This window comes from Eupeodes corollae, chromosome 2 (assembly GCF_945859685.1).
Source record: "Eupeodes corollae chromosome 2, idEupCoro1.1, whole genome shotgun sequence".
Lineage (NCBI taxonomy): Eukaryota > Metazoa > Arthropoda > Insecta > Diptera > Syrphidae > Eupeodes > Eupeodes corollae.
The window spans coordinates 18340767-18354925 of record NC_079148.1 but is presented as its reverse complement, the minus strand read 5'-3'; the positions used below and the strand labels follow the sequence as shown (position 1 = coordinate 18354925).

The 14159-nt window shown below is 34.0% G+C and overlaps 2 protein-coding genes across 2 annotated transcripts; both read right to left on the bottom strand.

The window, feature by feature from the left end:
• Positions 1–512: 512 nt before the first annotated feature.
• LOC129944770 (uncharacterized) lies at positions 513–2506 on the bottom strand. Its single transcript, XM_056054434.1, has 3 exons — positions 2177–2506; positions 1550–2075; positions 513–1487 (listed from the first exon to the last, which is right to left on the bottom strand). Exons 1-3 carry the CDS (start codon positions 2494–2496, stop codon positions 513–515), a joined length of 1821 nt encoding a protein of 606 aa, XP_055910409.1. The 5' UTR covers positions 2497–2506.
• A 3755-nt stretch (positions 2507–6261) lies between these two features.
• LOC129947194 (uncharacterized) lies at positions 6262–8367 on the bottom strand. Its single transcript, XM_056057646.1, has 3 exons — positions 8036–8367; positions 7352–7877; positions 6262–7283 (listed from the first exon to the last, which is right to left on the bottom strand). The coding sequence occupies exons 1-3, from the start codon at positions 8365–8367 to the stop codon at positions 6273–6275; spliced, it is 1869 nt and encodes a 622-aa protein (XP_055913621.1). The 3' UTR covers positions 6262–6272.
• Positions 8368–14159: the final 5792 nt, after the last annotated feature.

Sequence of the window (14159 nt, the reverse complement as noted above, 5' to 3'; positions counted from 1 at the left end):
ACATCAACTGCTTTCACTGAATGGTTTCCGATGAAGGGTTGAAGCTCCATGCAGCTCTTATCAGCTCAATATCGTTTATGTCTGCTCCACATTTTTCCTTGCACGTACTTCTAGAAATCTGCTAACTTCTTGCGGATTCGAGTCATTAACTTTGATACTTCCACTTCCGTCTTGTGCTTGTAGATAGGGTCAAGAGTATCATGACTTGATTTAATATTATGTAGTTCTTATTTAAGTAGTTTCTAAGAAACCCTTTATTGAAGGTTTGCAGTTTCCTAATGAGAATGTTATTCTTCTAAATCTCGAACGCAACTTTTGTTTTCCAAATACGTTTTACGCTGGCTTCTTCGGTTCCGCACTTCGGCAGAGACCGTACTCCCATGATAATGGAAAAGTTTTACTTTCTCAATCTATTAGTGGGAAATGTGAATGACTGAGGAATATGTTGCTTATAAGTGTTTCGATGAGTAACATAACTTATTATAAAAAAGACACAATTTAAGGAATTATTTTTATTTAAACAATTTTTTCAACCACATAACTCTTTTTGAAAGTAACTCTACCAAAAATACCACAAAAGCCACTAACAACAACACCAAATAAACATCAAAAGCCCCTTTTAGGTTATTCAATTTCAAGGCTTCCTTATCGTACTTTACTGCATCGAAATAAGATGTATGCATATTTTGTGAATACCACACATTAATTAGACCCGAACTCCCCACATATTTTAGAATTCCACGAAATCGGTCAATCAAATAGGAGTGTTTTGAAAAATACATTGTATTGTAAAGAGCAACAACCTTATCACTCAAAATATGAAATGTTTCCCTTTTCGAATATGTCATTACAAAATATCTTACAAAATCTTGTGGCATTATTGCAGCAAATTTCCCAGAATTATGTTCGATAAATGTTAATGGGCTTTCGGGGAAAATATATTGGGCTTGTTCAATTTCTAGCATATCTTTAACGAAATAAAATGTGGATTTGTTTAAAACAAAGGTATAATCAAGATCAACAAGTTCTTTGAGGGTTTTCGGTGGCTTTTTGTACAAACTATGTTGAAGAAGTGTGAATAGTAAGCTTTGATAGGCAGATCGAATAATAAAGGCAAAAATTACCCATAACATCAACATGCATCGAATAAAATTTCCTTTGGGTAAGTTAGCCATTGGCCCTCCGAGAAAGTTGGAAACTAGCTGACTTACTGTGATTTTCACAAGCAATGGCCCAAGAACTTTGTGGTAATAGATAGCTAAGAGCCTGAAGGATATTATAACTCCAAAAAAAGCTAACAAGCTTATCCAAGTTGATGAGGTAAAAGGGAATACTAGTATTTCTATCGGTGTATATTTGAAAGGGCTTTTGAGGACTACGGAAACCACCCAAGTTTGATAATAAGGAGAAGCAGCAGACATTACTTTGGCTCTTGCCATTGAGTATCTGAAACAGCCAAAACTCAAATCAGCCTTCCTTTCTTCGATCTATAAAAAAAAATAAGACTGTTGAGTTCGGCTTTTTTTCAAAAACAAAAAAACTAACTCACCAATTTTGTAGCCCCACTTGTGGTACCATTTGGAAATATTATTCCACGCTCCTCATCATTAGGCGGAGTTATGTAGCCTAAGGAAAAGTTCAGCGTTTTGGCAATAGCTTTTAACATATTACCCTCAATTCCAACAAACTGATCTAATCCGGTTCGATTAGGTACGATTCTCAAATATGGCGGAACATTCCATAAGGCAGCTATCAATAAGCAGCCCTGAAGATTTTCTAACTTATTTGGAAAAATATGATTTGTTCCATAAACATTTGTTGGGACACCATTTTTGAATTGATTAATTAAAACAGGTTCAGTATTTCTGCACTTCAGTTTAGAAAATGGAAAGTAGGTATAAAAGTTGAGGACCTCGGATGATTGTTCGACAATTACGATGACATTGATGATGTAGTGTTTCCAACAGTAGTCTAAAATTTTAAGTAGTTCCTGTTTTGAGTTTTCGGCCTTCAGAAAAATAAGGTAATACTCATTGAAGTCGTAGCTCTTAGTTTTGTTCGCTGGATCGATATGTCTTAAAAAAGAAGAAAAAAAAGAAGATGTGTAATTTCGTCAAATTCTAAAATTTTAATGACTTTTTTAAAAAGTATATTCACTTCGAAACAAAATACTTACTCAAATGCTTTAAAACTATCCACAAGCAGAATATTGAATTCTCTGAGTCCAATCATTTCACAATTGTTCTGATCGATTTGTACTTTTGCGAAATCGATGCGTTTCAAAACCCTATCAACCATATCACCGAAAATCGATAGGGCAGTTTTATTTTCGGCATTTGCCGAAAAAGTTAAAGTTCTTTGTCGTTGGTGTGTAAAAGTTCGTGTAATATATTCGATTGTTGAAATTACATTAAGATGTTCATGATCATAATTCGTTATAAAAGGAATGACCAATTGAAAAAGTACCATTAGAGAAATTATGCAAAATATTGACATATTGACTGATGAGTTATTTACGGAATATGAAATGAAAATATTGAACTTTAAACACTAAAACCATAAGGTCTATAAAAAAGCAGTATACCTTTGGACTACTTTCTACCTTTATTTTTAGAATATAATGGCGAAACTAAGGCTATTCAATTTGTGCACGAAAAGAGTATATTTTAAGTGAAAGTGTGTTGTGAATTTTATCAATAAATGTGCATCTTTGAGCTAATCATCAGTATTTAAAGTTATATTATTATGGAAATTTCATTCTAATTTATAAATATTAATTTAATTTTATAAGTTGTTCTAGACTGGGTTGGTAACTTTACTTATATTGACACAAAAACGTCAAATTCGTTGGAAAATGAAAAATCAAAATGTTTTTATTCTCACATTTTTTGTGCATTCAAGAGGACACAAGCGTCCACAAGTTTTTCTCAAAACCAACCTCTGTCTATCAACTCCTACTCTCACCTCCCCGTGGTGAACATCGGGTGCCTAGTACCTCAACTGGAGATTGGGTTTCAACCCCAGAGGAAAGTTGTTTTTGATGGCAGCAAACGAGAGAGGTGGGGATGAGGCACCTCTCCTTACATAGACGGCAGCGGAGGAATTCCCGAGATGGAATAAACGCTGGCGTCTACAGTTCCAGTAAGGTGGAACTACTTAGTGAACACCTTATAGTGCTTCTTTGACTTATTCGGAGCCCAGGCCTATAAGGAGCGGTTTTATCCGGCTCCCCATCCTTGGAGTTATACTTAGGATCTGGCCTTCCAGGTTGGGGGTTGTGCCGTCGGGGTGACTTCCTGGCCACGTAAAAGCTTTCATAGTTGCGAAGCACCAACAAGCCTCGGATACGGACGGATTTACTGTTGACAACCAACGCAAACGAATAAAGGACAACGAACTTTGGATATGCACGTGGAATGTTACGTCCCTAAACAGACCACGTGCGGCCGAAGAATTAGCGGAGGCCCTAGACCGCTATAAAGCAGATATCAAAAAGAGGATGAAAACTGCGATATTTACTATGGTGACTGCTACCACGAAAACCAACATAGCTTATTTGGATGCGGCTTCGTCATTGGAGCCAGACTTAGGCAAGAAGTCTTGAGCATCAAGGCTAAATTCGGCAACATTAGCCTGATATGCGCGCACGCCCCCACAGAAGAGAAAGACGACAACACCAAAGATATGTTCTTCGAGCTCCTAGACAAAACATATGAGCAGTGCCCTAGCTACGATATTAAAATAGTTCTGGGCGATTTTAATGCCAAGCTAGGAAGGGAAGACATCTTTGGTGGAATAATCGGGAAGAACAGCCTGCACGACAACACTTCCGACAATGGATTCAGGCTCATAGATTTTGCTGCGGGGCAAAACGTCACGGTAGCCAGTACGCGTTTTCCACACCTCAACATCCACAAAGGAACTTGGACTTCTCCAGATCAATCTACCGTCAACCAGATTGACCATATTGCGGTCGACGCCAGACACGCTTCCAGCATTACGGATGTACGAACTTTCCGAGGAGCTAACATCGACTCGGACCACTACCATGTTGTAGCCAAGGTAGCATTTCGGATTTCCAGACCCAAGGCAAATCAGGGAGGTGCTGGGAGAACGTACAACGTAGAACGGCTACAATCGCCAGAGATCGCCAAATCCTTTTCGGACCGAGTTACAAGTAACCGCCCTCGAAGTTCTCTGCCGCCGATACAATGTATCGAAAATCAGTGGCAACATTGCCAAGATGCAATCAGTGAAGCCGCCTCTGATCTCCTGGGTTTCAAACAGCCACCAACAAGGAACCCCTGGTTTGATGAGAAATGTCGGCAAGCAAATGCAGCCAAACACAGGCACGCACAGCGGCGCTGCATAAAAGGACGGGAGCTGCTCATGAGCTCTATGAGCAGAAGAGGCGAGAGGAACACCGACTTCTCTGATTGAAAAAGAGAGGGCATGAGAAGCGTGCGGTCGAAGATGTTGAGAGATATAAAAGCAGGAATGAGGTTCGAAAGTTTTATGAACAGGTGAAACGAAATTCACAGGTACATAAACCTAGAACCGAAGGCTGCAAAGACGAAAGTGGAAACACGGCGACGAAGAACTGAATTCCGCTATCAGGCAGGGTGATCCATTCAACATAGAAGACGAAAGCCAACTATTCTCCCGACTTAGACGAAATAAAGCTTGCCATATCTACGCTGAAGTCTAATAAAGTCGCTGGAGCGGATGGCTTGAATGCCGAGCTCTTTGTTGTTTGCCTGATCCTGAAAAAAGGAGACACTCTAAACTGCACCAACTATAGAGGTATCAGTCTACTTAACTCGCCTATAAAATCTTCTCTGCCGTAATATGTTCACATCTAAAGCCCATTGTCAACAACCTGATAGGTCTTTATCAGTGTATCTTAAACCAGGAAAGTCCACAGTTGATTAAATATTCACATTACGACAGATCCTGGAAAAAACACAAAAACACCAAATCGACACCCACCATCTTTTCATCGATTTCAAGGCCGCATATGACCGCATCTACAGGGAAGAGCTGTATAGAGCCATGTCTAGTTTTGGCATCCCTGCAAAACTCGTCCGTTTGTGCAGGGTGACCTAGAGATTCACGCTGCTCCATAAAGGTTGGAAACAACTTAACAGAATCTTTCGATGTCAAAAAAGGTTTTAGACAAGGTGATGCGCTGCCATGTGATTTTTTTAACATCGTGCTTGAAAGAATAGTGCAGAGCTCACACGTCAACACTAGAGGCACTATCTTTCAAAAGTCTGTCCAATTACTGGCATATGCTGATGACATTGACATAATCGGAAGAACTCAGCGTGATGTCAATGGGGCTTTTGTGAGTATTGAGGCAGAGGCGGTAAAAATGGGTTTAACGGTTAATGAGGGCAAAACAAAGTACATGCTGTCGTCAAGAAAGGACATACAATACCGACGTCTTGGTCAAAACGTCAAGGACTTCGTCTACCTAGGCTCCGCTGTAAACGCCGAAAACAACACTAGCGCTGATATCAAACGCAGAATAACTCTTGCTAACCGCTGTTTCGTTGGACTAAGAAAGCAATTGAGTGGTAAAGTCTTCTCTCGAGGAACCAAAGTGTTGCTATATAAGACCCTTATCATCCCCGTCCTGCTATACGGTGCAGTAGCATGGACCATGACAGGAGCGGATGAAAGCACCTTGGGTCGCTTCAAGAGAAAAGTTCTTCGTATGATCTACGTCCCGTATGCATCAAAGGGTTGTGGAGGAGAAAATGGAACTACGAGCTATACGGGCTGTACAGCGACGTAGCCTTAGCCAGAAGGGTAAAAGTCCAACGACTAAGATGGCTGGGTCACGTAAAGCTCATGAAAACCAATGCACCGACCCGGAAAGTCTTCGAATCCGCACCCACAGGACAGCGCAGTAGAGGAAGACCGCGGATCAGGTGGCGCGCACATGTGGAAGGTGACCTCACCCAACTTGGAGCACGAAACTGGAAACATCTAACTAGGGACCGAGATAGATGGAGAAGTTTGTTGGGTGAGGCCCTAGTTCACACAGGACTGTAGCGCCACCTTAAGTAAGTAAGTATTTGACTCACAGAGACCAAAGTGATTAACATTTATTGTTAAAGCAAATCATCTTAGCTTCCAATTCCATAATCCCACAGATCGGATCTAAATCAATACTAGGCGTAAAGTTAGAAGCTCAATTATTGAAATTGTAACTGTAAGGTTTACGCAGAATTGAGAAATGTAAACAAAATACGATTAAAAGCCATTTAGAAACTTCTTTTTATTAACATTCGAATTTTGTACACCTTAACTCTTTTAGAAGCCAACTCTAGTAAAAATACTATAGAAGCTACAAACACTAAAACTAAGTAAACATCAAAAGTTCCCCGAAGTTGATGCAATTTCAAGGCTTCCTTAACATAACCATCGCATCGTTTTTTTCCATGAAAATAAGACGAATCCACACTTTGCGTAGCCCATAAATCAACCAAACCAGAACTTCGTAAATTCATTAGAATTCCATTAAATTTTTGAATCAAATAGGAGTGTTTTGAAAAATATAACGTATTATGATGCGGAGAGACTTTTTCGTATAAAATATGAAATAAACCCCTTTTGGAATTTGTCATAATATAATAAGCCAAAACATCTATTAACACTATTCCCGCAAATTTTCCATCAGAATTATCTTCTATAAATTCCAATGAATTTTCCTTGATGACATATGGAATTTGATCGCTCTGAATCTTTAGCATGTCATTAACTGCTTCAAACGTAACTTGGTTCAAGACAAAAGTATAATCACTACCGATGAGTTCCTGAAAGGTTTCCGGAGGTTTTTTATGCAAACTGGATTGAAGGAGTTTGAAAAGCAAACTCTGATAGGCACATCGAATCACAAAGGCAAAAATTACCCACATTATTAACATGTATCGAATGAAGTTTCCGTTGGGCAAGTTAGACATTGAAGCTCCGAGAAAGCTGGCCACTAGTTGATTCGCTGTGATTCCTAAGAGCAATGGCCCAAGGACTCTGTGGTACGATATGGCTAATAGTCCAAAAGATATTATGATACCAACAAAAGCCAATAAACTTAACCAAGTTGATGGTGTAAACGGGAAAACTAGTATTTCTATCGGTGTATATTCGAAAGAGGTCTTCAGGATTGTAACTATCTCCCAAGTTTGATAATAAGGGGAGGCAGCAGTCATTACGCTAGCTCTTTCCATAGAGTATCTGAAACATCCAATAGTCAAATCAGCCATATGTTCTTCGATCTACAAAAAATAAATACGTTTTTTTTCAATTCGGTTTTTTTTTCAAGATAAAGAAGCTTTTTTCTTACCAATTTGATAGCCCCACTTGTGCTTCCATTTGGAAATATTTTTCCACGTTTTTCATTATTAGGTGGAATTGTGTAATCTAATGAAAATTTCAACTTTTTAGCAATAACTCTTAACATATGTCCTTCGAAACCAACAAACTTATATAATCCTGTTTGATTGGGTAAGATTAAAATATACGGAGGAACATTGTACAAAGCAGCAGTCAGTGGACAACCTTGAAAATTTTCTAGTTTATCCGGAAAAATATCATCTGTTTCATTTCCGTTTGCTGGGACACCATTTTTGAATTGATTTATTAAAATAGCATCAGTATTTCTGCATCTTAGCTTGGAAAATGGAAAATAGGTGAAAATATTGAGGACTTCGAATGATTCGTCTATAATTATGCTGATATTTATGATGTAGTGTTTCCAACAGTACTCAAGAATTTTTAAAATGTCTTGTTTTGAGTTTTCAACTTTTAGGAAAACAAGATAGAACTCATTGAAGTCGTAGCTCCTGGTTTTATTTGCTGGATTGATGCGTCTTGAATAAAAGAAAATACAAACCAAATTGTCATGTAAAAAGTATTGTTGATACTGTAGGTTAAAGCTTAAAGAGTTAAAATGTCAAAAAATCATAGATATTGTTTCGATTACTGATAAAATGTTGAATTAAAGTTGACAAAGATTACTCCTGCTTACTCAAATGCTTTAAAACTATCCACAAAAAAAATATTAAATTCTCTAAGTCCAATCATTTCACAATTATCCTGATCAATTTGCACTGTTGCGAAATCGATGCGTTTTAGAATACCGTCAATCATATCACCGAAATCTGATAGAACAATTTTACTTTCAGCATTTGCTGAAAAAGTTAAAGTTCTTTTTTGTTCTTGCGCAAAAGTTCGTGTAATATATTCAATTGTTGAAATTAAATTTACATGTTCACCGTCATAATATTCATTCGATATTGATGCAAAAATTAAATGAAGAATAAAAACGTTTGAAGCGAGAATGAGGAGAAATATTGACATTTTGGCTTGTTTGGTTTGCTATTGGATTTCTCACTGAAATATGAATTGAAAATACTGAACGTTTAAACTTACAACACTGTGAAAGAGAGGCTAAATAATAGAATACGTACTATACTCCTTGAATAGCTACATATATTATTAGAACTAATGGAAAGACTTAAGCTATTTGAATGATGCACGATAAGTGTTCTTTTTTTTTGAACGTTTAAGGTAGTTATGTACTTTATCAGTAAATGTCAATCTTTGAGCCAAGCTAATGTTTCATGCACCAATTAATGAGACTGTCAGCTTTTATTTATTATTTTGTTAAAAAGCTATTCTTGTACACATTATTGAAGTTTAATAAATTTTCTTTGACTTTTTTGATACAATAAACATAACCATGTTTTCAGAACACCGTCAGTACAAAATTGTAATTACAAGTAATACTACAGTTACATAAGTATTTACTCAACAACTTTTTGATTAATGTCCTCCTATCTTGACACTTTGTATGTATTTCTTTACAATGGCGCTAGTGTCGTCGTAGCTGTCAAATGTTGGTTCAAAACGTATTTCCCATTGACCCATTTGACAGTTGTTTGTTTATTTTTTATTTGTGTTTATTTATATTTTTAATCTGTGAATAAAATATAAATCCGCAACACTATAATTTTTCGAATAAACATTGAATATTGTAGGAATTTGTGAAGAATTTGGAAGAATCTAAATAAATTTTGAGTGAAAAAAAGAAAAATAGTGCTGCTAACTTCATGCTAAACAGTAACCAAACTATCCAAAGATCAAACGAGAGTTCAATACAGACAAAATAATTATGATAATTTCACGCTACGCTAAATACGTCACGTGTAACTTTGCAATGTAAAATTCACATCTCTAAGGGCTAAAATTGAGGTTGTGTTTTACAAACAAAATTACCCCAACAGTTTCCCATACAATTTCTGTATGTTTGTTTTGAAATACGATATTTCAAAATGTTGGAATTTAGTGAACATACAATGTACACATAAATATGTTCATATATAATTAAGAATGCTTCAGTTTTAATTACGACAAAATACATCAACAACACGTACATCTGTCAAAAGTTCATTACGAACCGACGGTTTTCTAAAGCCACTGGTGCTATTGCTTTGCTAAACTAGTTATTTGTATGTACAGCTATGGCCAAAATAATAGGTACATTTGTTAGAGTTTTATTGATATATGTATGTGTATATTTAATTGACGTATAGTTTATATACATTTACAATTAACAAGGTCAAATAAAAAGAACACTTTAGGCTATAGTCAGTCTTTGATTAATTTCGAACTCATTGTAAGTTTTCTTTAGAAAATACACAATAGGAACATATTCTGAAGTGAGGTTGCAAAAGTAAACTAGATGTGAAACTGTTTTTTCTTTTGAAATGACTTAAACATAGCAAATTTAATAGGAAAACCCTAAATGTATCAGAAACAAATAGGCAAAATTATTTTGACACGAAAGTTAGCTCTAGAACAGTTCTCCGTATTCCGTATGTTCAAGGGCGCTAACCTTAAAGCACAATCACTATAAAATGTTGAATGACAGAAATTAGCCAAGACTCTTCAAGATGTCAGTACCAAGTTGTTTATATTCAAATGAATTAAAAAAAGATGCTTGGATGCGACCCACACTGATAACTTCCCATCCCGTCTGTCGATTTGTCTTGCTTAAAAGATTGTAGGTTCTTGTGTTGGTTTAAAAAAGTTGTCAGTTGAATTATTCTTAAAAAAATTAAAATTACTAACATTATTTTTTATATAAAGAAATAGTTTAGCTTGAAAGTCTAGTTTTGTTGAATAGATTTTTATTCGGAAACAATTTTTTTACCAATGAATAGATGAATGAAATTAATTCGAGAAATGTCAAGTAACGAACATGATTTTTTACCAAATTTGCGTACTATTTTTGTAGATTTCAACGGGCTGTTTAATTTTTATAAAAAAAAAACTACTGAATTACGAAAACAATATTTTCTGTAAAATAAAAGAAAAGTTTGAAAACAATATTTTTAATTGTTGAAAAACTATTTGAGTCAGAAGTAAAATTTTACTAAGTTTTAGTATTGTTTTTTGTTTGGTTTTTATTTTTTGTAAAAAAAATGGTCAATTCGATTTTTCTCAGAATTTTAGTGAATATTGACAACAATATTTTTTAAAAGATAAAATTAGCTTAAAGCCAATATCTCAAAGTTTTGAAAAGATATTTAAGTCGAAAATCAATTTTTACCAACTTTTATTAATTTTTTAGTTCAGGTTTTAATTTTTTGTAAAAAAAAAACTGTCAATTCGATTTTTCTAAAAATTGTTCTGAATGTTTAAAACAATATTTTTAAAAGATAAAATTAGCTTAAAGCCAATATCTCAAAGCTCTAATTTGATATTTGAGCCGACAATCAATTTTTACTAACTTTTGTTAAATTTTTTGTTCAGGTTTTTATTTTTTGTAAGAAAAACTGTCAATTCGATTTTTCTCAAAATTTTACCAAATGTTAAAAACGTTTTTTTTTCGTTGCACAAGACTGTTTTGGAGATAAAATCATTTTTTATTCGTAAAATTTTCGAAGTGACAAATTTCTTTTTTAACTTCCCATAGGAAGTTATTGTAATGGGTCCGATTTGTCAAATTGAAAATATTTACATTTCTCGACGTTTCAAGGTCCCTAGAGTCGAAATAAAAGATTTTAAGGGGGATGTCTGTGCGTGCGCGTTTACGTACGTTCGCGACGTTTTTTTCGCCGTCCATAGCTCAAGAACCAGAAGATACATATATCGACTTCAAATAAATTTTGTTATACAGATAATAAAGCAGAAAGATGCAGAAAACCTCTCAAGACAATTGCGTGGGTAGTTTTTCTACCATAGCAGTTTGAAAAAAGGTTAAAATTTTGGTTAACCCTAAATATCTTATGAATCAAAAACGCTAGAGACCTGAATTAAATTTTATATAATAAATTGAAACGTGATATCAAAGATATTTTTTGAAAAAAACCCATTTAACGGTTTTTTTTATAAATCAAAACAACTGAAAAAAATGTTGTCACTTCCAAAATTTTACTTCTAAAATATGATTTCATCTCCAAAACAATTTTGTGCAACAAAGAATATTGTTTTTGACATTTGATAAAATTTTGAGAAAAATCAAATTGACAGTTTTTTTTTATAAAAAAACAAAAATTTAAAAAACATTACTCAAAGTTTTTAAAAACTGAATATCGATTCAAATATCTCTTCAAAAACTTGAAATTTAGGCTTCAAACTTATTTTATCTTATAAGAAATAATGTTTTCAACATTCTGAAAAATGTTGGGAAAAATTGAATTGACAGTTTTCTTACAAAAAAATAAAAACCTAAAAAAAAATGAATAAAAGTTGGTAAAAATTTATTTTCGACTCAAATATCTTTTCAAAAATTTGAGATAATAGCTTTTAATTAATTTTTACTTATAAGAAATATTGTTTTCAACATTAGGATTAATTTTGAGAAAAATCTAATTGACAGTTTTTTATAAAAAATAAAACCTAAAAAATGTATAAAAGTTGGTAAAAATTGATTTTTGACTCAAATATCTTTTCAAAAATTTCAAACTAATTTTATCTTATAAGAAATATTGTTTTCAACATTCGATAAAATTTTGAAAAATCGAATTGACAGTTTTTTTACCAAAAATAAAACTCTAAAAAAAACAATACTAAACTTAGTAAAAATTTAATTTCGACTCAAATAGCTTTTCAAAAATTAAAAATATTGGCTTCAAAATTATTTTATTTCACAGAAAATATTGTTTTCGATATTCAGTAATTTTTATATAAAAATGCAACAGTCCGTTTTTTCATAAAAAATAAAATCTACAAAACATAGTACGCAAATTTTTATTAAAAATCGATACGAGTACATATAGACAAACTTTTAAGCAAGACAAATCGACAGACGGGATGGGAAGTTGTCAGTGTGGGTCGCATCCCAGCCTCTTTTTTTTTTTTGATTTATAAAAAAAACCGTTAATTAGATTTTTTTCCAAAAATGTACTTGTTTGGTATCACGTTACAATATATAATAAAAAATGTAATTCAAGTCTCTAGCGTCATTGGCTCGTAAGATATTAAGGGTTAACCAAAATGTTCCCCTTTTTTTATACTGCTATGGTAAAAAAAACCACCAGCGCAATTCTCTTGAGAGCTCTTTCTGCATCTTTCTGCTTATTACCTGTATAACAAAATTTGTTTGAAGTTGATATCTCATCTGGTTGTTGAGCTAAGGATGACGAAAAAACGTCGCGAACGTACGGACGTACGTACACACGCACCCACAGACATCTCTCTAAAAATCTTTTATTTCGACTCTAGGGCCCTTGAAACGTCGAGAAATGTCAAAATTTTCAATTTGACAAATGGGGCCCATTATAACATCCTATGGGAAGTTAATAATGAATTAAGTTCAAATAAAGTGATCTTATTATTTTGGTCATAGCTGTATAAGTAGTTTGTATGAAACAAAAGTTGTAATTCTATCGGTTTCAGTGTCCACTACATACCGCCCTTGGCCTGCCCTAAATTAGTAGTAATAATTAAATACACAATATGATGGTGACTATAGTTGCTCATAAAAAGACAAGGTTGTATTTTTCTTTGGCTATTGAACTATGAGTTAAGGCCCAGTTCAAAATCAAAGTGGAATATAAATGAATGAGGGAATGTTAAAACTCTTAAACTCCTAAAATCCATTTATTTTGAACATTTTTTGTATTTATGACAAAAGGATTAATAGAAAAAGTTTAAACCTTGGTTGTGTACTTTAAAGTTTTGTTTTAATCCTGACAATTAAGTAGCTATTGCATACATTGTGTTTGGGGGTACTTTGACCCCCTACTTTAAAATTTATTACAATAGCTCTAATCGATTAAGATTATAAATCGTTTCTTATAGAAAAATAAGCAAATGAACTCCATAAGTGTCATTTATAGCACAAAAGTATTAAAATTTTATTATTTTGAAAGGGGGTTACTTCAAAAAGCTTTTAGAAATCTTTAAAAGAAAATTTCACAATTCTTAAAGATGACCCGATATACAAATTATTTTGTTTCTAAAAGAACCTATTAAACTGAGGTATTCTAAATATGGTTGTTGGGGGTTCTCTGTCCCCCTTGTAAATTAATTCACCTAAAATTTGTCTAATAGAACCAAAAGAGGAAGTTAAATAAAAAATAATAAAGGAAAGTTAGCAAGGATCAGCCCAATTTCAGTATTATTTCATTTAAATTTTAAATAATCTCTTAGAGCCTTATTCATAGTTCTCGTAGTTAAATCGCTCCTGTGATGACGAATTGAAGAGAGCCTAAATGTTGAAGGACATTTCATGTGAAATTTTAATGTACAAAGACCAGAGGTACATCTAAACTGAACACTGCTGTTCAAGTGTACTGTGTACACTATAACAGTATACAATTTTTAGTTATAACATTTTGTAGGTGTGTAGGTTCTTATATGTATATCATTTCAGAGCCAATTAATAGCCTTATGCAAATAGGTACCTATACCACAAGAGGTTTTGTCTTTGGGTGAGAAGAAACGGAAATTTCATTAAAATATTTTGCTTTTTGAGTTCAAACTGGTCCAGAGCCAGACTCCAGAGACAGACCATGACTGTTGCTTATGATGTGAGTCATAACGATACAATAATTCGTTTTAACTTATCTTTTTTTTTTCAAAGAAAGAAATATGAAGACCAAAGAGTATCCTTGAATATCTATACCTACACATGGAATGCA